The sequence below is a fragment of the Chelonia mydas genome, chromosome 26 (genome assembly GCF_015237465.2).
Source record: "Chelonia mydas isolate rCheMyd1 chromosome 26, rCheMyd1.pri.v2, whole genome shotgun sequence".
Lineage (NCBI taxonomy): Eukaryota > Metazoa > Chordata > Testudines > Cheloniidae > Chelonia > Chelonia mydas.
Window position 1 is genome coordinate 2056682 of NC_057859.1, and position 25564 is coordinate 2082245.

The window sequence follows — 25564 nt, forward strand, 5'->3', positions numbered from 1 at the left end:
TGTCTGCTTTCCCCATAAGAAGATTGGTGCCCTGATTCCCGAGCCCTCTGCCTCCGTGCCAGGGCTGTGGGGCGCGCCAGGGTGTGCAAACTCCTCTCAGGCAGGATGGGTGGTGGGCTTCCCTCTTGGGCAGCTGGTTCCCACGGCAGGGTCTGGGAGGAAACCATGCTGGGGCAGAGCCTGGGGGAGCTGGGATCCAGGCCTCTGCCCTGCAGCTGCAAGCCCTGAGGAGGGCAGGTGGGAATGGAGGCTGGGTGACCCAGCAGGAAGGAGCTGCCCTGGGAGGAGGGGCAGGAGCCCCATGGCTTAAACTGAGGAATACAAAGAGCCTGATCCTGCCCTAGCCCCATGGGGCTGTCCCTCCTCTTGCTGGCTCCCAGGGATGGTAGCCCTAGTGTGCTGTCACCCCAGTGCATCCAGCTTGGCCAGCCCCCTGCTCCCAGACACACAGGGAGACTGCCCTCCCCAGGGAGCCTGCCTCTGATCGCCGGGGGGACGGTCCCATCTCTGGGCTGCCTGTGGCCCCGGCGCCTCCCGCTGAGCTTTCCCCTGTGCGCCTCTCCCCAGATGATCGAGACCGAGTGCTTTAAAGACCTGAATGTGTTTGGACCAAATGGGTTGCGGTCTCCGGATCTGGACTGGAAGCAGCTCCCCGAGCCCCCCAAGCGCAGCCTGCTTCAGCGGCTCTTCCGGCGGCACGTAAGGCCCGTTGTGTGTCCTGCCCGCGGTCCCTGAGGTGTTTGCCCCGGCCTGGGACCCTGGCCTTGCTGGGGTTCCCTCATGCACTGCAGCAGGTGCTGGAGACTGCCCCGCTCCACGCCTGCCTTCAGCCAGCACCTACAGCCAAGGCTGGCTCGACGCTGACCCGCTCCGGCCCAGGGGAAGCCAACGCCCCTTCAGACCAGCAGAAGGCATCTCACTGAGACTGGCCTGGTAACCCCCCGTCGGCTGTGTGGACGCCTTTGGCCCACGCCAGCCCTGGCTGGTTTCTGTGCCGTTGGTATGAAGGGCTCGGGCGCGTAGCCAGCCCTGACACTTCCCTCCCTGGGTGGGTATCTCTGCCCAGCTGGGCTGATGCCCTTGCAGACGTCCTGGCACTGAGGGAAGGTTCCTGGGGTCTCTCTAGTAGCCCCTCCCCTGTCCCTTGCCTTCCTGGCCAGGCTTATCATGGGGGAGCCCGTGGCTCGCAGGCGGGAGTGGCTGAGCTCCTATCTGACGCTCTCTGTCCCTGTCTCCCCCGCAGCCGGCGGACTACACCATCAGCACCAACACACACTCCAACCTCACAGCGGGCGTGAACTCGCATCCTCCCATGGCCAACTCCGCCGGCCAAGGCCGGGCCATGGCGCAGGCGCCTTCCTGACCCCCCTGCTCCCATGGAGACCCTGCTCCGTTAGAGCCAGCATGGGCAGGCCCGGAGCCCGCCCGTGGAGCTGCCGTCCTTGCCGTCTCAGGGTTACCGTGGATGTGAAGCTGAGGCTCTTGGAGCCAGAGCTGGGGTGAGGGGCTGTTCCGTCACCCTGCCCTGCTGGGCTGAGTCACTCCTGGAGGCCGGGTGGGAAGATGCAGCCCCCGCCCAGGACTGCGTGCCAGATACTCTCGCTGCACCTCACCCCATCCGCCTCGCCTCTGGGTAACCGGAGCCCGCTCAGCCCTGCTCCCGGGGGCCCGTCGCGCTGGCAGGACCTGGCACGGCCGCATGCCAGACACAGACTGCTCAAGGGAGCCTGGATCGATCTGTGTGTTCACGCGGGAGGGTGGAGTCGGTGTTTGTTGTTGCCAATAGCTTCCTTGCCGCGATCACTGGGGTGGCCTCTCCCAGCTGCTCCCGCCGTGTCCCCCCAACGCGGTTCCTGCGGCAAACCCTGCCCTGGGAGGGACTGTCGGCGCTGTGCCCACCCTGCATCTGTCGGGGAGAGGGGGGCTCCCCCGGTGTCACACCCCTGCCTGTGGGGTCTGGGTGAGAGGAGGGGCGGGGCTCACAGCCCAGGTGGGAGCCCCTCGCTGCTCAGGCTGAATAGGGGCTGGCCATAGCCAGCTGGCTGCAGAGACCCGGGGACAGGTGTGCAGTGTGTATTGTCACTGCTCGGCTCCTCTCAGTCCCGGCTGCGGGTCGGGATTGAGGGGCACCAGCAGGTTGGGGAAGCCCAGGCCGGGGTAGCAAGGAGGCTGTTTGAGTGGAGTAGGACCCAGGGGCCCTTGAATTTGGGGTCACGAAGGCCATCAGTCAGTTGCACCCACGCTCCCTTGCTGGAGAGAATTGGTGAAGGGAGCGAAGACCAAACCCCTTCTCCTCTCACCCTCCCCGCAAACCCAGCTCCTCCGGCTTCCTGCACCGCTTCTGTTCTCTAAGCAAGTGTCCCAAAGAGTCAGTCAGTCCCCCTCCGACTCCTGCCCCTGCCCTCGGCCCAGCGGGAGGTCGCTCCTGGTTCCCTCGGCTGCCACCTACCCAGGGTCTAGCAGCCTATGACGATAGCTCATAGCCTGGCCCAAAGGGTGGGACTAAGACCCCCTGACCCTGCATGGGAGAGTCTTGTCATGGGACTGGCCACGGGCCCCTGGGCTGCCACTTGCCTAGGAGCAAGCCATGGCAGGGAAGTCGTCTTGGCTTCGGGCTGGAACGCAGGCGGCTGGGAGGTGCTGTGGGCTCAGGTGGGACCTGAGCGCTGTTGCTGAGTGGGGATGGAGGGGGGGAGCAATCTGTTTTCATAGCACCTGAGCCCCAGAGCTGCTTGTTGTCTCATGGCGAGCATTTGTGTGCCGTTAGGGGCCTGGCAGCGTGCAGGGAGCCCGGCACTGGGCCAGACATGGGCTGTGTTTTTATCTTTAGGGTCTGTGCTGGCCTTGTGCCTGGGAATCTGTCACTCTTAACATATTTGGTGCTAAAGCAAGAGCTGCTCTCAGCGGAAGAAACTCGGGCTGTAAGCAGGGGAGTGAAGAGTTTTCCATGGAACCACCCCCTAGCATGAACTGCTGAATGCGCACCCAGCATTCGCTCAGACTTCAGCGTGACTCGGATGTCTTCATACAGCCCTGGATGCCTCTTTGCTCCCCTGCTGAGGCCAGAGTAAAGACCCTCTCTCTTGTCCCACTGGCTGGTGTCCCCACCCCCTAGGGCTGGGTAGGGAAGGAAGCCCCCAGTTCTGCCTGGTGCTAGTGACATTATGAGCTGTGACAAGGGAAACGCTTTTCAGTTCCTCTTTGTGTGAAACAATTCCTTCCTCTCCACCCCCCAGGTCAAAAAGTAGTTGCCAAAAGAGCTGCTTTGCAAAGGCTTCTCTCTCGAGATTGGCCCGTGAGGCTTTGTTGTCCCAGGAGCCGGGGCTGGCAATAACAGACTCCTGAGCCGTGCCAGATCTGCCAGGCCGAGAGTGGCAGACTCGTTGCACTTTGTGGCTTTGCCCTGATTCCAAGTCCAATGCACAATCCCCCTTTTGTTCTCCGGCCTCACCGCTCCTTGGGGAGCTCGATGGCGGGAGTGGGCCACAAGGTCCAGAGGGGCACGTAGCCCGGCTCTTCCAGCCCCAGCCGCTGGCTGTTGAGGGAGCTGCACGTTCTGCCCGGCTGCTTGGCTCATCGGAATCCAAACAAGACGATCCATGCGGACAATCTGCCCCATGGGACTCGTGTCCCAAGGGAGGGGCTCTCTGATGTGGGGACCAAGGTTAAAGGCAGGCTGTGCCGTGCAGTCCCACTCGAGCTCTCCCTCTCATCATGCCTAGAGCAGCCGGTAAAGCTGGCCACCCAGCTGACCCCTGCCATGGTCCTCTAGGCCTGACCAGAGCGCACCTTGAGAGCCGTGCCCCAAAGATTAGCCATTTCTGTCTGACTGACACCTGCCCCCTGTGGTAAGAAAGGGTATTACAGCCTTATGCTCCTCCCCTTTCTCAGCTGGAGCGTGAGCCATGCCTGTGGTGACCTCAGCAGGTCCCGCATTCGAATTACTTCCAGCCTGAGCATGTCTCCTCTGGGGAGGGGGAATCTCTGGGAGCATAGCAGGGTGATGGGGTTCCAGGCCTGGCTGGACTCCTGATTACTTGGTGGTTGTGCGGGAGGAATCTTCACCTCTCCAGTCTGGTTTGCACTGGTGGAACTGGGAGCTGAGTCCCTGCTGGTGGCAGCTGTAGGCGGGCTGGGGCCCGTCTCTCACCCAGCTTTGAACCCGGCCCGCACGACAGCTCTCGCCAGTGGGGCTGTGGCGCTGGTGACTTGTGGGTCCCATCTTTGCCAGTGCAGATAGAGCTGTCGTTGCTGGTGAAATGTACGGTGATGGCACGTGGGTAAGGCTGCTCCCAGGGAGCATTGCTGGAGCTAAGCAGTTGGGGTCTGGGTTTGGTCTCTGGAAGTGTCTGTGTCCCAGGCATTGGCTTGGCTGGACTGGCGTGGATCTCGCTTTGCCCTGGTCTTGGCAACCTGCTTGGCTAGAAGTGCAAACAGATCGGGGGAAAACAGTGCAATGTTGCAGGAGATTTAGATGCATCAATGGAAGATGTGTCTAAATCCTCTAGACTGTTGAACAGCCTCAACCCAAATTAAAAAAACACTGATCCCTCTGCACTCAAGTTACCAACAGGAACCGAAATAGAAAATGGTTGCAAAAAGTTGTATTCTTGTTTCCTTCATGCATTTCGCTCAGCTTGGAGGCAGAAATTAGGTAGGTTGGTGTCAGTGGGTTTCACTTCCTAGTTCTCCAGAACCAGCCCCAAGATTGCAGAGTGTGGGTTGCAAATGCTGCAGGAGGAGGTGTAAAACCAGACTAGGTGTAGTTCATTGACACTTTCAGGCTGCTCCAAACAATTGTTAAATTCTGTGAAACACTTCATTTAGGAAAAAGTAACTCTTGGGCCTAGATGACATGACTGTCCCTCTGAAAAATACAGACTGATGGCTTTGGTGTAAATGAACTGGGAAAGATTGTTTCAGATGCCATGTCTCTTATCCCTGGAGCCTCAGCAGACATCCTGAAATAATCCGTGCTTGGTTTTTTGAATTCTGTTTTGGGGGCTGGGCAGAGAAAGTTTCTTGAACATGATTGTATCCTGCTCCATCTCGTCAGAGAGGAAAGTGTGTTCTGATACCATTGAAAACAGGGTGTGTGAGAGAGAAAATGGGTGTATTTGTTTAACAGACTGAGAACTGCCTTTTGCTGAAAAGATGCTCCGTGACCCACGGACCTTGTCCAGAGAGAGACTGTGCGCCACATGGATAGTGTCTGTTTCTATGCAAGGACAGCCTGCTGGTCTCATGCCAGTTTCTCCAGCGGGCAGCCCTGGGGATTCCAAACAAGACTGAATTTCCCCCTTGCAAAAGGACACCTGTATTTTTGTATTTTCCTTTCTCTCAGCATCCATGGGCTTTGGATTGGTTTTTTACACTGTAAATTCCTGGTTCTGGTGTATTCAGTTTGGTTTTTGTACATTTGTAAACATTTGTAAATACTTATATGGTGAGTGCCTGGATGTACATTTTAAAGCTAAAAGCAGCAAACCAAGCCATGTGATGACTTGTACACTTCCATGTTTCAGGGATATTTTTATAGGGAATTTAAAACAAAACAAACCCAACCTCTCAGAGGAAAAAGGGGATGTCGCTTCACCCCAGTCGAGGTGAAGCCCTCTTACTCCGCTGTATTTTTGTAGTAAGCTTTTACAACTTTCTAATTTGTAATTTAATTACAGGACTATATTTTAGGTTGGTTTTCTTTTTTTCCGCTTCCATTTTGTAAAGCACTGAAATTACATGCATGGTCATTTTTATTTTTTGGATTGTGCCCTTGTAACTTTCGGATATACAGGTATTTTTGGTTTTCCTGCCCCCCACCAGTAACAATATACACACCTTCCCCTAGAAACATGAGCGCTGTCTGTGTATGTGATACTTTCCATTTCACTGATCAGCCACGCAAGTTTGTCAAAGCCATTCAGTAGGGAGTGCAAAGAAAAGGCTGGGTCCTGCAACCAGATCTGTGCAGCTGGAATCTTTGGGCTTCATGTGGGTGCTGGGGCCAGCCCAGGCAGGTACGATCACAGGATTGAGGCCATAACCTGCAGCAGCTGCACCTGTCCGACTGGCTGTCCAGTGCTGCTCCATGGAGTGTAATCTGCAGGCTTCCGGCCTAGCCGAGTTAACTTCAACACACAAGAATCTTCTGAATAATGAGGGGAGAGAGCTCCTTCCGAGGGACGTTTTCCTGCAGCGATAACACTCCTTAGCTCCTCAGCCATGGCTCCCAAAGCATTTAACAGAGGTAGGTGCCATCATCTATCTCACAGATATGGGGAAACTGAGGCACAGAGCGGGAATGTTCCTTAAGGTGTCTTGGGGACATGGTGACCGCATCCGCTGCTGTGCTCTCAGCACTGGCCCATGCTGCCGCTCTAGAAACAGAGGCTGTTGGTTCTCTGCCAGGCCCCCATGTGCCCTAGCAACCCGTCACTGGTGCTAGGGGTACATGGCGACTGCATAGCTAGGACTCTGCTGATCTCCCCACCAAATAAGATGAGTCCCATAAGCCCTGAGCCCCTTCATCCTCCGTGCGATTCCTGAGTGCTTCCCCTCTAGCCCATTAGAGGGGTAAAATGGTCTTTGAAATAACCCACCCGGCTTTACATGTCCTTTTTTCAATGAATTGTCACAGACCCCTGAGCTGCAGGGAGCTCTCTTGGCCACTGGGTGGCCCCAGCGGGAAGCAGTGCAGGGCTGTCAGATTTTCAGCTCCGCACCCAACGTGGGGGGTGCGCCCCATGAGCTGGGCTCTCCTCAGAGTCTGGCCCGAGGCCCTGCAAGCAGGCCAGGAGAGGCTGAGCAGAGGGTGAATGCCAGTGCAAGCGGGCAAGGAGAGGCCTAGCGGAGGGGAATGCCAGTGCAAGCGGGGACCCTGGCAGGGAGACGGGCTCTGGTGGACTTGGCCCTTGCTAGGGGACACAGCTGTCTGCAATGCACACAGGCTGCTGCTGTAACCCAACTGTGTCTGCAGGAAACGGGACACCAGGCCCAGCTTCTGCTCTGGCCCTTTTACCCCCTCTTGCGCTGCAGATGCCCGAGAGCCTGCTGCCCTCTGCAGAACTCCATGAGCCGCCCCTCCGGGAGCTACTGCCCCCAGCTCCCTGGGCCCCCAAAGTGACCACGCTGAAGACCAGTCCCCTCTCTACTGGACAGGAGCAGCAGCAGGGCAAGCGTCCCCCTGCTGCATCTCACAAGGGGGTAGCAGGGCCCCCTTGGTAGCAGCCCGCAGTGGGGCGGTTGGGGCGCTCCTGGAGTGCGGTGCCATTTCCCCCATTGTTGGCCAGCGCAGGCAGGGGGTTACTCTTCTCGCCGCTTGCCCAGGCAGGGAAAGGAAAGCGCCCCGTAGTGCAGACCCCTCGCCCACTCCCCCCTGGGGCCAGTCCTGCAGCCTGCGGTGGTGAGGGTAGCGCCCTGAGGGAGCGTTTCCACCCCTGCCGTGGGGGCAGGCCGACGGGGTGCTGGCTGGGGTGGCAGGCTCTGTGGTGGGGAGGGGGAGCTGACAAAGGGGCCCAGCTGCCTGGAGGGGTGGGGAAGCTGGATTCTAGCATCTCCACACCCCTCCCTAGCTGCAGGGCCATTGGCAGCTGCCCGCCTTGTGCCGCAGCGTAGGCTGGTGGCAGGTCCTTGCTGCCCCGCCCTTGGGAGCGGTCTGTGCTCCCTCCAGGCGCTCTCGCCCTCTGCACTGTTACCACGTGGCTCCATGCAGCGCTGTGTGGGGAGGAAAACCAAATGGCAGTGCCCGAGCCCCTGCCCACCCTTGGTGAGTGGGTGGGGCAGGCCTGCGGAGAGCTAGTCCATGCATCAACCTGTATCGGAGCCTGGCACAGGTTTCAGACCGAAGCCAAAGCCCTGTCTGCTAAAGCCCCTCACACACCTGCAAGCTGCTGCCTTCCCCCTAACGATCAATTAGCACCAGCCTCCTCCCACAGGTGCCAGCAATGGGGCCCTGGTGCAGAGAGGGCTGAGCTTCTGCTTGTTCCTGTGGGAAGGGGAAGCTCCCAGGCCTACTTGCAAGGGGGATTTTTCCTGCAGGCTGTCTGCCTTTGCCCTCTGGCTAAAAGCCCCCGTCTGGAGCCCGGGAGAAGACTCGATCCCCAGCTCCTGGAGAACAAGGTAAACCACTGTAGTGACTGCAACTTAAAAAGCTTCCAGTACCCGCAGCTGGGTCTGGGACGGAGGCTACTGCAGGGAGCGGGTGTGCAGGGTTTGGATCCTGGAGGCTGTTTCGTGGCACTCAAGGCCCCTTGGTGCTATACGTAGCAAGGATGGTCCCTGCCCAAGAGAGCTCACAGCCTGACTAGCCAAGCCGGACCAAGGGAGGTCCTTATCCCCATCGACTGCTGCGGTGGCCCAGAGTAACCGAGGCAGCATGTGGCAGAGCTGGGACTTGACCCTGTGTCTCCCGCGTCCCCACCCAGTGCCCCGTGCACAAACCCGTCCTGCTCACCACGTGTGCTGTGTTCATGGAGGGGAGCGTTGTGCATTCGGGCTCCCCGGGAGAAGGCCTGACGCCAGCCCCACGAGCCGGGTCCTGCACCATGCCCACGGGCTAAGCAGCACTCGTTCCCCCAAGGTTGCAGGGTGGCTTTCCCCTTGGATTTCAGGCTGCCTGCTCCACCCTATGCTGTCTGGGGGGTGGCACCGCATTTGCGCTGCCTCCCATGGCGAGGGGCCCCCAGCAGTACCAGGTGCAGGAAGGGGGGCAGGCATGGGCACGGGCAGGTGGAACAGTCTCCCCCACTAGGACTGGTCGAGCTGGTGAACGAGCTTGGCCCTTTGTCCCACGCTGAGACCCTGCTGGGCCTGGGGAGAGCTCCCTCGGGGCTGGCCTGCCTGGGGCTGCCAGCCATGGGTGTCCAGGACTGTGCTGCAGTCCCCTAGCAAAGACACAGTAGGCTGCTAGAAGCCACGATTTAGCCCCCTTTGTGTCACACTGGTGCAAACAGTGGCTGGGCCCTTAAACCATGTCCTCCAACTGGTGAACCACTTGGGCCGGATCCCTAGTGGATGCAAATCAGCTTTGCTCCATTGAAATCAGCAGCTTCCCTGACTTACATCAGCCGCGGTGCTGGCGTCGGCGGTGTCTTGGCTTCATCCTCTTGCTGCTCTCGGGAGGGGTTGGCCCTGGCTGGCGTATCAGTGGCGGAGGGGGACGGCTGGAAGGTGGCGATCTCGTTCTCCTCGTAGACACCGGGGCTGGCAAGGCGGGGGGCTGGCCTGGAGTGGCCCTGGATCTGGAAGCAGATGGTGTACAGGAAGGCAGATAAATGCAGCAAGCACACGCAGCAGAAGATAGCCACCGCAATGATGGTGTGAGACTCCCACGGGGACGGCTCCGGGGCCAATGGAGACCATGTTGTGTTCTCGTTGAGCTGGGGACCGCTCCCCAGCCCCTCCGTGCGGTTCATGGTAACCCGGGCCTTTCCTAAGGGAACACACATTCTGGCATCTTCTCAGCACTGTCTGGTTGGTAGCCTGGTCTCATGGGCAGGGATTTCCAGGCACCTGCAAAGAGAGAATACAGCAGCTCTGGGCTCCCCATGACTAGCCCGCCCCACCCCACCTTCCGAGTCGGAGAGAATGGGCTGGTTGCACCATGCCAGGCTGAGCTGAGAGGAGCCAGCCCAGCTGGGGATCCCGTTCTCTCAATGTATGTCCTGCGAGAGCCCTCTAGGCATGCAGCCAGTGCGGGGCTGGCTGCCAGATGTCCAGAGCGCACGCTGCACAGTGGGCTGGGGAGAGGACGGCTTGGCCAAGGATCCTGGGGAGCCCTGACTCAGGAAGTGACCTGCGATCCTTGGTGTCTGTGGAGCAGGCAGGACCTTGGGATTCGAGGGCTGCGCGCATGGCAAAAGGCCCTGGCTGCTTGATGTATCCGCCTTGGAGGGAGACGGGGCTGGGATCCCTCCATCACCATCCCAGCCTGGGGTGCGGGGATTACAGGACTGTCAGGCCTGAGTTGCCTTCCTTCCCTGGGAAGCTCAGAGGGGTCAGGCCTGGTTCGCAGGCTCACTACAGCCCCTGCACACCGCTCTGGCAGGGGGGAGGGGTTTTAATATGGGAGCAGGTTATCTTCCCCCCTCCCCTTGCCAGGGTGAGGTGGGAATCAGGCCCATTGTTTCCAAATTCCTTCCTGCACCCTGCATTGGGGAGCCTGTGTTTGCAGCCCCCCTGGCTGGATTCCTCCAGCTGGGGGCTAGAATCAACCCCCTCTGCCCCTGCTGGGCCCCCCGTTCCTGGGGAAGGGTGCCCTGTATCTCCCTGAGATGGCTGCTTGCCAGCTGAGCCCCAGGAGCAACATGGGTTGTGGCAGAGCTCTGCCGTGGGGTACCTTGGCTGACAGGCTCTTGTTTGGGTGCCAGACCTCTTTCCCTGCTGGCCCATTGCTGGCGGCTGAGCCGTGAGACGAGCGAGGTGAGTCACAGAAGCCCGAAGTACAATGAGGATTGTGTGCCGTGGGTGTAGATTGCAGTGACACCGGGCTCACTTGGGAACCGAAGTACAGAGCCCTTAAATCAGGGCTGCCCATGGGCTGCAGACCCCCATGGGCAGCTCCACGGCATGTCTTTCTTTAGGAGAAGGGCCTAATTCTTTGCTGGTGGTGTCATGTCTGGGCAGCAGGGGGTGCTGTTTATGATCTGTGTTTAATACATGGCTGAGGCCACAGAACGCACGATTTCCATCCGTTTGCCAGGAGCCTGAGGCCTGTGTCCACAAGGCAAGAGTCTAAATGCAGCTGGTTGAAAACATTGCATCCAAACCGTTTTTGGCCAGAAAATGCAGTTTCAACTAAACCAATTGTTTTTGCAAAACGGTATCGACGTGGATAAAATCTCCCACGAAAACAAACGTTTTGAAAGATTTCTTTTGTTTGTTTTGGACAGAAAAAGTAGGAAATTTCATTTTGAAAAATTTCCAAGGCAAAATTGTCCAAACCCAAGGATTTGAAGTGTCCCATGAAAGGCAAGTGTCCTTCCGGCTGGAACAAACCCCCTAACTTCTGCATGTCGCCATTTCCACCCTGTTTGGAGCAGCCCGAACTGTGAGCGCTTCGGGGCAGGGACTCTTTGTTCTGTTTGAGCAGCACTTCGCACAAGGCTCCTACGTACTGTGTACAGAGCACACACAAGACTTTGCCCTGTGGAGACTACAGGGCCCAGCGTGCAATGCTCCAGCTTGATCCCACTGCCTGCCGGGGCCCTATTGTCCATCACTGTGTCGAGGACGGAGGGTGAGCTGCATTGTAAAATGCTGGGGAGGGAGGCTGCCTTTTGAAACGGCCAGAGTGCTAGTGACCAGCTCTGGGGGCCCCGGCGGGGGCCCAGAATGGGCCCCTCCAAAAGCCACCTGTTCTTATTCCTGCGCGTGCCCCTGCTCCGGGGGTGTCTGGGAAAGGCAACGTCAGCCAGGCTAACGAGAGACTTGTCAATGTCTCTCGTAGGAAAAGGGCCTTTTCTCAACCCCAGCAGCCGGTTGAGCTCCCTGCTCCCTGCTGCAGGAGAGAAGGCGAGGACCCTCCGGGATGTTGCTGCTGCAGTTTTATCTCTCTATGCAGTAGCACGTAGAGGTGACCAGGCTGGGCGCCATCACGCTGGCCGGGGGCAGATATGGGGTAACGACTGGCCTGGCCCCAAAGAGCTCAGAGCCTGCAAGCAAAGTTATGCTGAAGGCTACGGCCGGATGGGAGATGGGAAACAGTCTGTTCCAGACAGTCCTTTCTGGGCCTTTCGTGCTGGGAGCCTGGGGCCCGACTAGCACATCCCACCTTCCATGCCAGCCTCTGCTAGATGATCCCGGTAATGAAAATGACAGCCTCCCCACCCTGCATAACCAGCCAGCCTGGGTGTCCAACTGCCCGTCCCCGAGCGAGTCCCTAGCAAACCAGCTGCATCCCCTAGCCAGGAGAGCATTAGCCCCAGCGGCGGTGTGACAGCTCTAGGCATCGGCACCTACCTCTCCCTCTCTGGTCAGCAGTTGAGCATCTGGTGCTTCCAGCCACGAGTACCTTCTGTCCAGGCAGCCCTGCCTCCCACGTCTGTCTCTCCACCGTCCAGCTGCTTGGAGGCTCCCTGCAAACCGTGAGGAGAGCAGGGGAAATCGCCTCCGTTCCTGTTGCTCTGGAAACTGAACGAGCCAAAGAGCCCTCGGCTCTCTGTGAAGGTGGGCTCGGGCTGGGCTCGCGGCATCCCCCTGCAGCTGTGAGCCGAGCATGTGAGCCCCTGCTCTGCTCCATGGGGCCGGGGCTGGATCCTCAGCACTTTGCCACTTCACATCCCAGCTTCCAGGCTTTACCCTGTTCTCCAGCAGCAGTGTGTCTGCTGTCTTGAGCTGATTGAAACCCCTGTTTACTTCAGTACCTTAGCAGCTCGGCTCAGTTTTAGGGGAACCCGCTCTCCCCTCTTGGCCCCAGTGGCTAATAGAAGGGGTAGGTGATTGCTGCCACCTACGGTAACCCTGGTCTATTGGCCCTTCTCTGCCACAGGTTTCCTGTGTGACCCTGGGCGAGTCATTGAGCTCTCTGTACACAAGGGATCATAGCACTGCCATCCCTCCCAGGGGGGTGAGGAGAAAACGGTGTCAGAGCCAGGCATTGTTAGGACAGTGAGTGAATAACCTGTCTTGGGTCACTCCTCTTTCCCTGCCCAGGAGCATGTAGGCCTCGAACATCAGGGCCCCCAGGCTCCCCCGATTCAGAGCCTGACGTCCTGGCTCCAGACAAACCTGGCAGCTCGACGCTGTGCTGTGGGCAGCCTGTTCCATCCTGGCTCTGAATTGGTCTCTAGGGTGGCATTTCTCCCTGCGCATGCCAGCTGGGCTGTGGCACTTCACCCCGGCATCTAGAGCCAATCTGCCTTTGTGTGAGGAGCCAGCCAGCGCACACAACCCCTCCAGTTGCAATTGCCCCAGTCCCGGGAGAGTCTTGGGTGAAACAAAGGACCTTGCTGAGCAGGTCATGCTGCAGCAAAGGCCTCCAGGGCCCCATGGTGGGATTGTTTGCGTCGTGGCTGCTTTTTGTAAAATGGACCCTGTCACTACGTTCTGAGCGCTGAACGCCCACATGCTCGCTTCCCGGGACTCGACTGCTCGACTCAGAAGGTCTGGCTGGAGCTGAGGGCTCCGGGAATCCGAACCCTGCCGCTCTGAGACCCAGACTCACGCCGCTTTGGGAGGCGAGAACATTGATTTGAAATCGGTGGTTGTTGGTGCTGCGCGCAGTGAGCTGGCCTGTCCACATTCAGACAGCGCTCCTGTCTTAGCAATCCCTCTGCTGCCGGCCCCCGTGCATGGCGCTCTCCGTCACGTGTCACACGGGGCCAGCCCACCATCCCTTCTGGTCTTACAACTGACACTAGCGTCTGGGACCAGGAACTGCAGAGGTGGCTCTGTCCTGAGCTCTTGGGGGTGGTTTTGGTTTTGGATACTTTTCAAAACAAAAAGAACAGGAGGACTTGTGGCACCTTAGAGACTAACCAATTTATTGGAGCATAAGCTTTTGTGAGCTACAGCTCACTTCATTCAGTAGATGCATCCGATGAAGTGAGCTGTAGCTCATGAAAGCTTATGCTCCAATAAATTGGTTAGTCTCTAAGGTGCCACAAGTCCTCCTTTTCTTTTTGCGGATACCGACTAACACGGCTGCTACTCTGAAACTTTTCAAAACAAAACCATGTCCTTGGACAGAGGCCTTGCCTTCGGGAGCGACTGCTTTGTGTGGATAAGTGCAGCCTGCACAACCGCAGGGGCTCTTGGCTACCTCGTCTGACCAGCACCTCTGGGGAAGATGAAACCTGAGGGGTTCAGGGTACCCCTGTCTGGGATGGTTTCCCCGTTACCCCCTGTCACAGCGGTCTGCTCCCTGTGCCTATGCACATGGAGACTCTCTCCCCTGCAAACACTGCCGTTCCCCGGCCATGCCTAGAATCTCTGTCCCTCTGTTGCTGTTTATCTGCAGCTCTGCGTCCTGGGGATGTGGTTCCTGTGAAAGACGCAATGCAAACAATTTCATTTAGACTCTTTATCCGCCAGCCGCAATGCGGGTGTCCAGCTGGCTGTCCCACTGAAGCAGAAGCTGCAAAACAAGCCCTGTTACCAACCAAGTAAGCCACAGACCAGCCATGCTAAGAGAGCCACAGTCTTGGGGTGAGGGGTGTGTGTTCTCTACTTGCATCTATTTCCCGGGGCAGCCCCATGTCTGGAGGCATGCTCTCACACACTGGCTTTCCCCAGTACAGCTGGGGCTGGGTGTTGGATGGTTTTTGCAAGAGTTAAAGTAACTGAATATGATCTGTCTGCTCTGGGAGAAGGTGAGGCAGGGTCAGTAGCAGATTGGCCACCTGCAAGCTAACTGTGGAGAGGGGGCGCTGCTGCCAGTGCTGGTCAGCATGCAGAGCTGCACTCAGAGGTCTGGCTCAGCTTCTCTCTCAGGCTAGACTAGCCTCTGCTGTGGCCACCACCAGGGAGGGGCCTTGAACTGGGATCCCCGACTGGAACGTTCTGAGCTGTGCGCCCCCGTAGGGAAAGCTGGGCTGAGCCGAGTGCCCATCTCTAGGGCAGCTTAGGGGTAGAGTGTGCCAGGGGCTGCCAGGCTGAACTCAGGGCTGTTTGGGAGGTGTCGGGCATGGTGATGGGAGCCATAAAGTCAGCCAGATAGATGCCTGGCCTGGGCCTTATAATTCTGGTTCTCTTGGAAAATCTTTCAAACTCCTGCGAACGGCAGGGTACATAAGAACGGCCACACTGCATCAGACGAAAGGTCCATCTAGCCCAGGATCCTGTCTTCTGACAGTGGCAGGTGCCAGATGTATCAGAGGGACTGAACAGAACAGGGCAATTTATCGAGGGATCCATCCCGTCATTCCAGCTTTTGCTCCCATGCCTGTGTTGTCAGCTGAGCTGCAAATTCCAGCAAAGAGCTGGCTGGGAACTTTTCTTCTTTTTTTTATTTAAAAAAATTCTTAATTTTCACCCAAAAATGGCACTTTTCCCCCTGCATGTTTCTACCCGCTCTAAACAAAACAAAAAGAACCAGCCAAGCAATACGTCTGAGGTGAGTCTTCGATATTTGGGATAGGAGGGGAAAAAATCTTCGTGAGTGAAATGTGACCTTCTGATATACTGGTTTTTCCTTCTAGGGACTGTTGCTGACTTTATCTGGCCTCTGTACGTGTAGATCTGCGTCCCTCTCAGGCCCCACATCTTCTTTCTGCTCGGTGGCTGCATCGCAAAATGGTGAGTCCTTTCTGTGCAAATACTTTGAAAGGGAAAAAGACCCTTTTCTCTGTATGCAGGGGAGGGGGAGTGGAAAACGGACCGAAATATCCCTATTGTTTGAAAAGCCACTTCCCCCCCCAGACCTTTTTGCTCAGAGATGTTCGATTGGAGCGGAGCGTGGCAGGGGCTGGAATTGACCCACCTTGTGAGGAAAGCCGGCTCCAGGTCTGCTTCAGTTGCTTGTTGTGTAATTTTCAGCCAGGACTGATAGTTTATCTGTCTGTGTTAAAACACTTTATCCAAACCCTACCAGGCAGCTCTAGCAAATTGATTTTATTACTCACTTAAATGCTAGATATCTCTTATCTAGCATGACCGAAGAGGCTGTTTGTTTGTTTCTATGCAGTGTCCTTCAGGCACACAATCACTGCATGATTTAGAGGGGGAAGCGCATGCTAGCCGGGGGAGGATGGGGGCGGAGGTAAACTAGCTTGTTATACACCCTGCTGGGAGGGGTGGCGGGTGAATTGGTGATAGGATAGCCCCATGGTTGTGTCAGAAATTCACCTGCCCGCTTGTCCGTCTTCCCTGAGCCCGTTCCACGGCCTGAGCAGCATCCCCCAGCAGCTCCTTGGTTTTTAAATTGATCTGCCAGAGAGAAACGTTTCCCTCGTGTGGAACTGGCACTGAGTTTACCCTTGCCCGAGGCCTATGCTCACGCCTGGGCCAGCTGCAGGCTTCCAAGCTGTGATGCTGCCCTGGGTGGAACCTGTTACGGCCTGGCAGCTCGAGCTGTGCCGGGCTGAGGAACTGGGGGCTGCTGGCAGGGGAGGTGCATGTTCTTGCTCTCGGTAGCAGCAGTTGTTTGTATTATGGTAGCACGTAGAGGCTGGAACCCCATGCTGGGTGCTGCAAGGATCATAACTGGAGACAGTCCCTGCCTCAAAGAGCTCGCAAGACGAAGGGTCGGAGGGAAAATGGGGGAAGTCACTTGGCTGGGGTTGCTCGGTAGGTCTGGGGAACAAAGCCCAGCTTTCCTGAGTCCCAGCCTGGTGCCCTGGCCATGGGCCCCCCAGCCCCATATGCTGGCTTTGAGACCGGACTGTGGGGTTAATGGCGCAGAGGGGGCTGGCCTCATCCATTCTTGCAACATCAAGTGCGAAGGTCAGGCTCCCCGCACAAGGGTACGAACACTGACGTCAAAGGAAGCAGCTGGTGATTCACTAGCTCCTCTGGTCCTTTGTCTCTCTGGCTGTAACTCATCTGGGAAATGTCATACCATCCTTGAGTATTATCGTTCCACTGTCAGTTTGCCCACCCTGCTGGGAGATAATCCAGCCTCTGAAGGAGATATTGGCCCTGCCAATACAGGCTTTTTGAAAACCGCAGTGTAGGGGGACTTCCCCTTCCCTTGGATGACTGCATCTGTACTGCACTGCAGAGCAGTGCCTATGGGGAGACCTGGGCTTTGTCCCCTGGTCTATTCAGATTCCCAGGCCAGAAGGGAATCTTGGGGGGGAGGGATAGCTCAGTGGTTTGAGCATTGGCCTGCTAAGCCCAGGGTTGTGAGTTCAATCCTGGGGGGGGCATTTAGGGATCTGGGGCAAAAACTGGGGATTGGCCCTGCTCTGAGCAGGGGGTTGGACTAGGTGACCTCCTGAGCTCCCTTCCAACCCTGATATTCCATGATTCTATGACCGCTGTGATCAGCGAGTCAGGCCTCCAGTGTAACAGAGGCTGGAGACCCTCCCGAAAATCATCCTTAGAGCAGATCTCTGTGGTCAGTGATGGAGAATCCACCACGCCCCTCGGCAAATTGTTCCCGTGGTTAATCACCCTCAGTGATTCATCTCCCAGCCATTGGATTGTTGAGCATGTCCCCCTGTGTGCCTCAGTTTCCCCCACTGTAAAATGGAATGATGGTACTGACCTCTTCGAGCTCTATGGATGGAGGGGCATATAAAAGCCAAGTGCTACTGCTGTTCATTAAGGTTGCTTCGGTTAGTACATGCAGTCCTGCTTTGAGCAGGGGGTTGGACTAGATGACCTCCTGAGGTCCCTTCCAACCCTGATCTTCTAGGGTTCTATGATTCTATGTCCTGCAGGGTTCGAATCCTGCACCGTGCCCTGGGGAGTGGATGAGCCAGGAGCCAGTCAGCCTTCTCTGTCTCGAGGGGCAGATGTGCCGGGAGAATGCCCAAAGCCAATGGTTCTATTCATTCCCAGGAGACTCTGGGGGCAGCTGAGTTCAGAAGCCCACTCAAGGCACTGGGGGGTGTGGGGCTTCTGAGGGTGCAGGTATAAACATAATGGGTCGGCCCCGTGCTCAGAGATGCCAGTGTAGCACCACCCCATGGTTCCAGCCTACTTTCCCCCATCCTCGCTCAAACAGGGTGGGACTGCTGCCACCCCCTCCCCCCGCAGCGGCGTCTTTCCTCAGCCAGGTCTGCTCCCGTCACTGGGAGGCTCTGCTAACTCTCCAGGGGCTGGATCCTCTCACGCCCAGCCTCCAAACTGAATCCGCAGGGAGCTGCGCTGACAGACCAGCCCTCATCATGGGATATGCCCCTTGTAAGGGGTGCACGCGGCTGGCCCGGGTACGAGCAGCACACAGGGTCTCTGTTTTGCTAATGCTCTGCCCAAGGCCAGTGACTCCACTGGCTTTCTGAGGCTGCTTCTCCCCCCCGCACCTTCTTTAAAAATCATGTTTTCGAAGTTAAAGGACACGTCCACCAGCCCTGCCTGTTACAACTAGATCTGTGTTTGCAAATCCATGCAGCTCGTTCCTTAGGGCACCGGTGCTCCATTCAGTTACCCTGGCCTGGCACTCCCGGGCCCCTCTACAATAGCCAGCCAGTGCCTGTGAGCTACTCGCCAAACGGTGAGCTACTCTTCACCTGTCCTAGATGAAGGCAGGTTCCATTGCCAACCCCCTGAGCCATCCAGTGCCCTTCCCTGTGACCCCCCCCCACACACACTGATCCAGGGCTACGGAGCAGCTCACGCCATGTCTGACAGTCTCTGGGTCCTAGCTGGCCAATCATGGGGGAGAAAAACAACCCTGCTTGGGGCGAACTGCAGTGTCTAAGTCGTGGTGACCATGTCTAACTATCACTGCGCTGTTCGATCCCTCCCTGGGAGACGGCCGCTCTCCCGGCGTGCTGGACACCTGCATTCGGGTGGCGCCAGGCTATCAGTACTCACAGTTCAGCAAGAACTCCAAGCACTGGCCTGCTGGCGGCCTTTGCTTTGGGACTAGGTCCGGCTAACTGTGCTCAGCCGTCGCTCTGGAGAGAGGACGTCTGGGTGGCTGCAGAGAGTTAACGTAGCCAAGGGAGGATATGCCTGTTCCCTTAATCAGCTTTGCCTCTTGTAACGCTGCCCACATGACAGATGCATGAGAAGGGTTTGGCCTTGGCCCCCCGCAGGCCTGGGTAAGTGATGTCTTTTCTTATCTCTCTGCTGACTAACCAGCATCCTTCAGCGGGAGTATTTAAGGCTGCGAGTGAGGAGAGCTGCAGCAGAGAAGCGCTAGTCCAGCAGAGGCAGCCCCGGAGACACTGACGCTGGAAGCCTGAGCTGCAACCAGAAAAGAAAAATGCTGCCAGCAACTTTCAAACTGTGTGCCGGGATCTCCTACAGACATCTGCGCAACATGACCGGTGAGGGGGCGCGCAGCTGTCACTGGGGCAGCAGCTGCCTTAGGAGCTGGGCTGGGGGCGGCTGGCTTGAAGGCCCCATTGCTGTGGATTCGACTGTCAGATTCAAAGTGCCTCGTTTCTTGCTCCTTAGTAGTGATGTTTATTTCTATTACGGTTACTCTGTCTGCGACCCCGATTGCCCCAAGCACTAGGCAGCAAGAGGCACCCCTGCTCCGTGCCCTGCTCTCCACCCAGGAAGCCAGCAGGGATCACTGGGGGAATTCTCTGCTGTGTGTTACGCAGCTCAGACCCTCAGCTGGTGTAAACTGTCATAGTTCCCTTGGAGTTAAAGGTCTGTCCCATGTCCCCAGTGGTTCCAGCTGGCCTTAAAATCTATTCACCTCTCCCCTTTTTGCTGCCAGGAGACTCTTTCCAGCTCTACGGGGGAAGGGTATGTCTGTTTCTGAATGCAGAACAGTCCTCTGTTTCCAGGGAGGCTGTTATTTATAGTGCCATAAATGTACCTATGTACAGATAAAACATTCTCCCTGCCTTGAAGAGCTCACATGGAAAGGACTTAGATTATCCACTCCAATGGCTAGCCATTGGCTCTCTTTTCCAAACTGCTGGAGAGAGAGAGAGAAACTTCCAACAGACTCTTGGCTTCTGGATGTCTCGGTTTCTGCTGGACCTAGGGATCAGTTTGAGGTCTAGATTACACATCGCACCATGTTTATGCCAAAGACCATTTCTTTGGCAAAGTCATTCTGCAGGCTTGGAAGAAGTCTGCCTCCCTTCTGCTTGGTGTGGTGTTGCACGCAGCTCTCCAATCCCAGCATGTTGTATAGGCAGCGTTTCTAAAACAGCTTCTAGTCTCAGTGTAAAGTGAATTTTCTGCTATGGTGAACTGCTGGATTCTAGAGCCCCCCCCGCCCTCCCCCCCCAAGGGTGTGACTAGTCCCCATTCCCCATGTTTTGCACGTCCTAGGCTCCACATATGGTCCCCAAATACAATTGTGACTCTGTTGGGGAAGGGCCTACATTGATTTTCTTTTAAAAGACCACCACTCTTGCAGAAATCCAAAGCAAACCAAATGTAGCTGCTGTATACACAGGCTGCTGCTGCAGCGTGTGTGGATGATGATAAACCCTGTTTCTGTAGATGTACTGACCCAGCCGGTGATGATGGAAGGTAAATAAAACTAAAAGAAGGATCAGCGTGGGCCTGATGGGAGGAAATTGGCCAGGAACAGCTTTATCTTCAGGCAGGGTCACAAACAGTGAAGCATGAAAAGTAAACTGTGAAGTTCGTAGCTCTTTTCACTTCTATCTTACCCTCTCATTTCAAGGCTTGAGGAGGCAGGCTGCTGCTGCCATCAGCCAGGAACTGAATAAACTCACCCTTGCTGGCCCTGGTCCCAGTAAATGGATCAACCAAGTTCGCAGGAGGAGTTCCTTACTTAGTAAGTACCATAGTCTTACCATAGTCAAATGTACAGTGACAAGCAAAGGGGGTGATCCAAGCCTGATAGACTTGCACCTGGCTCCAGTGGGAGCAGGATTGAGGCCCAAGTCCTTTAAGAGGCTGCCGCTGTGGTATAGACTCAGACCTGCTGATGCATATAGAAATGCACAGCCTATGCTGCAAAATCTAAATACAGAAAGACAGCAGGAAACTAGCATCACTCCTAAGCCCCCCAGCACTGGTGCTGAACTGGAAAGGTTACTTAGTTCAGCTAAGTTATTCGGTCCTGTGTAATGCAGTGGTGATTTGGTGAGAGGACAGAGCTGCAACCAGCACTGTATAAATGCCCAAGTAAAACCCTCTACTCCAACCCCTTTCAGGCTCCAGGTTGGAGGAGAAGCCCTTCAGTGAAGTGGAGATGTCCTACATTAAACAGGGAGAGGAAGCCCTTCAGAAATCGCTCAGCATCCTCGGGGAACAGGATGGCTGGAAAACTGAGACCATAGCGGTACGATTTCTGCCTTGCGGTGATTTCTGCCTTGTCCTTTTTCAACTGCACCTACTGGGAATACTAACTCTTTGGGGCTTTGACTTCCTGTAGGGGAATGGGGACAAAGTGCTGAGCAAGATGCTCCCAGACGTTGGGAAGGTATTCCGGCTAGAGGTGGTTGTGGACCAGCCCTTGAACTCTGTGTATGATGAGTTGGTGGAAAGAATGGAGCAGATGGGAGACTGGAATCCAAGCATCAAGGAAATCAAGGTGAGAGACTCAACTGCATGCGTTCTCCGAAGAGGGAGGAATGCTTGCTTTGACCCCGATGCAGCCAAGGACTTAAGCACATGCTTTGCTGAAGAGGGGCCTTTATGATTAAGCAGTAAAATAAAGGGTTTTTCTACTATATATTTTAAAGAGAGAAACGTCTAATGTGCCCAAAGGGGTAAATACAGCTGGCCCCAAGGGTGTTCCAGCCTTTAAATGCCAGCTCCAAGCTTAAGCCGTTATCTTGGCTCCACTGTGCAGCTGATATGGAGCATGTTTGGCAATAGCTACAAGGTGTCAGCAAAGGGGAGAAGTCCAGTTCTTTATCTCAGCAACCTGTTTCCAGCTGGAGGTTATGGAATCTTATTGCAAGGGGGTGGGTGTCCTTTATCTACTGAAGTGGTAACAGTGGTGGCCTGCCGCCTGACTGACGGCCACATCTCACACTAGGTGAAACGTTCTCCCACACAGCACAGCTTGCTCCTAGAGCGCTGAATACCGAAATCCATTTTCCCTCCTCAGCATTGCAGGACTACAGAGCCAATGAGGTAGACGTAGCAGGCTGGGGCTGGGGGAGGAGGGAGGCACAGAACTTTATTAAAGGCATTGCACGATTCCTAGTACAGGGAGCCCGAGAGAGAAATGTGGCACAGACACAGTAACCGAGACATACACCACGACCCATGGGCTATTAAACAGCCCCGTTACGCTGGCTCTGCCTAATGTTGTGTAACTGTCACCCTCCAGATTCTCCAGAAGATTGGGAAAGACACCGTGATAACCCATGAGACTGCTGCGGCCACGCCTGGCAATGTGGTGGGACCACGGGACTTCGTCAGCGTGCGGTGTTCTAGAAGACGTGGCTCAACGTGTGTCCTGGCAGGGATGGCCACAAACTATGGAGCGATGCCAGAACAGAAGGGATTTATAAGGTAGGGAACCCTCCAGCTGTTGTCTTGCTTTACAAACCTGGAGCCAAAGCTACAGTAGTTGGACAGCCAGGAAAGGGCACATCTGCACAGCGTGGGGGAGGCGCCTTCCCAGCTCGGGTGCACACAGCAGTGTGGCCGCAGCTGCCCGAGTACAGTGTCGGGGGGTGGCTAACCCAAGGGCCATGGCCTTGCTGCTCTTCGGAAGTAACAGCTTGAGCAGAGCTAGCACAGGTATGTCTGCCAGTCTGGGAGCTGCTGATGTGCCAAAGTACAGAGGCTCCTGCTACCAGCCTGGGGGGGGAGGAGGGCTGTAAAAGAGGCCAGTATGTTAGTTTGGAGTCCTGCCTATTTTATACATTTCAAGCTTGCTTGAGCTGTTATCTTGTCCCATTAGCAAGTCCCTGCTATCACTGGGGCCTCAGGCAGTGGTCAAACCTCAAGTTCTCCCCAAGGACTGAAATCCTGTAGTCTGTAGCATGCCGTTTCCCCAGTCCTCCCTTAACTGGCTCTTGGCATTCACCAAACAACCAGGACTCAAGGGCTAGAAGCTGGCAATCTCTCCTGTGGCTACTAGGCCACACTGCTTTTCCCATTCTCTGGTTTATCCCACTTAGGCCAGCTAACCCGGGTTCTACTGTACAGGTATCTAGGTGATGCTCTAGCCTGCCCTTCTATGTACCTCAAACCATCTCCTGGGGCCTCCTGGCCTTACATGCCACAAAACAGGAGGCTCTTCACAGCCAGAAGAGACTATTAAATCATCTAGTCTGACCTCTTGCATAGTACATGCTATTAAATTTCACCTAATGTCCCTTTACTAAGCTCAAAGCCCCTACAGCATTTCACTCTTCAGTGGCAGAGAATTGATCTGGTATCTCATCCCCATTACCAACAAAGATTCAAATGTGTAAAATAGGCAGGACTCTAAGGTCCCCCAGCCCCTGCCCCTTTTTGACTGGTACTGTCTCTCCCTCCTCTCCCATCAGATATCTAGTAAATGCACCCTTATTTCTCAACACTCATTCTAGGCTGTAGGAAACTATAGCTAGGCAACTTTTAAATTTAACTCCAGGAAGGAGCATGGGCTGCACCCCCACGAGTGAAGAGCATGGGGGTAGCCGCCAGGCTTGGCACAGGCACTCATTACACACCTCCATTAAGCACATATAGTCTTCAAAGTCCTTTATTTAACCTGAATTTTAAAAAAAATTGGCAGTCAAGGGCTAGAGAGACTTAAATCAGCAGAAAGACTCGTGGCCACGTCCTGCTACCTGGATAGCAGTGACTTGTGCCATGGGAAATTTCTGGCTGCTGGGAGCACGCTGAAGCATCTTCTAGGGCTCTGTAGCAAACTCCAGCCTGAGCGGTGAGGTATTGCCACCCTCCTGCCTTTAAAACTGACTCTAGAGAAGACACACACAGTTGGATGGTAAATCATTGTCCCTGGTTTCCTAATGTAATGTTTTCCTGCCCTTCTCTAGAGCTGAGAACGGTCCCACCTGTATGGTTCTCCATCCACTGCCTGAAAATCCTTCGCAGACCAAGTTAACTTGGCTACTCAGCATTGACCTAAAGGTAAGTGCTCACATGGAACCTCCATTCAAACAGTATAAATGAGTCCTCTCAAGAAGGAGTCTCCTAACCTTAGACAACCACCCCCTTCCGAGGCAAATTAGGAGCAGCTGTTTAACTTCTTGAAATGGAATTCTCCTGATTGAAGTCATTCCTAGTGTGGGTCAGGTGAAAACTATTTCATAGTTCCAGCTCTTTCCAACCAGAAAGAAGTGGTTCATGTTTCATTCCAACCCACTTGTCAATCTCATTGCAACTTAAGGTGCAAGGTTGGCTCCCTCCAACCCCCTACTCCTTAGGCCCAGTAAATACCTCTGCTTTAACACATGCCTGCTCTCTTCTTTTTCAGGGCTGGCTGCCTAAGACGATAATCAACCAAGTCCTTTCCCAGACCCAGGTAGACTTTGCCAACCACCTGCGCAAGCGCTTGGCTACCCCAATTGCTGTCAGCTGCTGAACCCTCAAGAACTATTAACCTTCAGCAACAGCCAGAAGCCTACCTGATGTTTAGATTTCGCCTCAGAGGTGATTATCCTGTGTAGTGTTATCTGAGACATGCTTTGGGTAAATGAATGGGTTCAGGTTTCTAATGCTGCATTGAGTTCGCTGGGCTCCCTTCTTAGCTGAACATATCAGACTTGTTGGTGCAGGCAGCCACTTCAAAATCCCCCAGAAGGTCTGTCTGACTGAAAAGGCTTCTGCTCTGTGCTCTGCAACAGCTTCTGATCAAACAGGGGATTGATGTCAAGGCACAGAGTAGAACACTCAGCGAGAGCTCCAGGTTAACCCTCACAGGTACTTACAGTACTTTGCTGTACAGGAACACACTCTTTAGCTTTAAGATCAGAAGTGAGTTATAGGTTTAATATATAGCTCAAGGCATCTTGCAATACCCAAAAAATCAATCCCTGTGCAGATCCTATTATTGAATTGTTAGCGCAAAGGGAGATTTGCCAATTTATATCAAGCTAGCTTTCTGTTTAATTTAAATGTGCCAATGTAAGTTACTTTGCTGCTCTTTTCTGTCAGTGAACTCTAAGCAGCCCTGGTCTGTTGAGTACAAATTTAGCATGTACTTACACAGCCCCCTCTGAAAGTGGGCAGGAATAACTTGTCTTAGTTTTGAATAGGCTGGATAGTGTCTGACTTGATTTCTCATAAGACATTTTATACAGTTAGCATAGTAGGACAGTGCATCTTTGTAAGCTTACACTTTTACCTAAGAACCCAATACACCAGCATTAGTTTTGCACTCAGTGGAATTCAGCTGTAGGAAGTTAATTTATAAAGCCAGTTTGCAGGTATTTATTTTTCATGTATAGACATGCATAATGGACTATTTAATATTTATTCTCAGTGACCATGGAGCTCTAAGCAAGTTTATTTTAGGGGGTGGGGGTTCCTTATCCAGTAGGGAAATTTTAAGCAATGCTTGACTTCCCTAGAACCAACCAGTTCCTGTACCCTGCTGAGATAAGACTGTTGCTATGCAGAACTCTGCAAATATTTCAATGTAATTCTGTAGTAGCCTAATGTACTGACTCAGTTTAAATAATCCACTTTGATGTAATATGTATAGATACTTTTAAAATACATAGCTGAAAAAGATTAAAATTCTTGCCTGGCTCTCTTTATCCAGACCACAGAGTGCAACTGTAACAACTTCATACAAAGCCTTACTCTCCATTATTAGTAGTGTTAGCTGTGAGTGGGAAGAAGAGACTTGGCACCAAGACAAACCCCTGTGATTAGAGACACGCTCCTCCAGGACAAGGTAGTGTTTTACAGGCACTGGATAACTAACTTATCTAAATGTGCTTGAAAGCCTGGGCCCTGGAATTTAATCTTAACTTGCTCTCTCTACCCACAACAAAATAAACCTTTAGATGGTTTGTTAGTGCCATAAGGCCTGAAAAGTAGCTTACAGCTGCTGTTGGTCTCTGCAAGTCAAACCTTAACTTACATCAGGTGAGCACAG

The 25564-nt window shown here is 54.9% G+C and overlaps 2 protein-coding genes across 6 annotated transcripts in view; both read left to right on the top strand.

The window, feature by feature from the left end:
• The window catches only part of LOC102948318 (G protein-coupled receptor kinase 5), a 64727-nt gene extending 58876 nt beyond the window's left edge, over window positions 1-5851 (top strand). For all 4 annotated transcript variants that reach the window (XM_043536513.1, XM_037886340.2, XM_043536514.1 and 1 more), the window contains 2 exons: window positions 568-699; window positions 1244-5851. In XM_043536513.1, the coding sequence (XP_043392448.1) occupies window positions 568-699; window positions 1244-1363 (252 nt within the window). In that variant the 3' untranslated portion in view covers window positions 1364-5851. The remainder of the gene's footprint in view (window positions 1-567; window positions 700-1243) is intronic.
• A 2130-nt stretch (window positions 5852-7981) lies between these two features.
• Window positions 7982-25194, top strand: STAR (steroidogenic acute regulatory protein). Of its 2 annotated transcripts, XM_007053473.4 has the most exons (9): window positions 7982-8118; window positions 15138-15234; window positions 18691-18878; window positions 20207-20320; window positions 20703-20830; window positions 20924-21082; window positions 21830-22014; window positions 23496-23589; window positions 23936-25194. In XM_007053473.4, exons 3-9 carry the CDS (start codon window positions 18815-18817, stop codon window positions 24041-24043), a joined length of 852 nt encoding a protein of 283 aa, XP_007053535.2. In that variant the 5' UTR covers window positions 7982-8118; window positions 15138-15234; window positions 18691-18814; the 3' UTR covers window positions 24044-25194. The 2 variants fall into 2 exon arrangements, with proteins under 2 accessions (XP_007053535.2, XP_037742189.1); XM_037886261.2 differs by lacking the exons at window positions 7982-8118; window positions 15138-15234 and adding an exon at window positions 17385-17514.
• Window positions 25195-25564: the final 370 nt, after the last annotated feature.

Excerpts from the sequence above, each read along its gene's own strand:
- STAR (XM_007053473.4), top strand. The coding sequence starts at position 18,815 with ATGCTGCCAGCAACTTTCAAACTGTGTGCCGGGATCTCCTACAGACAT. Across the intron at positions 18,879-20,206 it reads ACATCTGCGCAACATGACCG|GCTTGAGGAGGCAGGCTGCT; the intron begins GTGAGGGGGCGC and ends TCTCATTTCAAG. Across the intron at positions 22,015-23,495 it reads GAACAGAAGGGATTTATAAG|AGCTGAGAACGGTCCCACCT; the intron begins GTAGGGAACCCT and ends GCCCTTCTCTAG.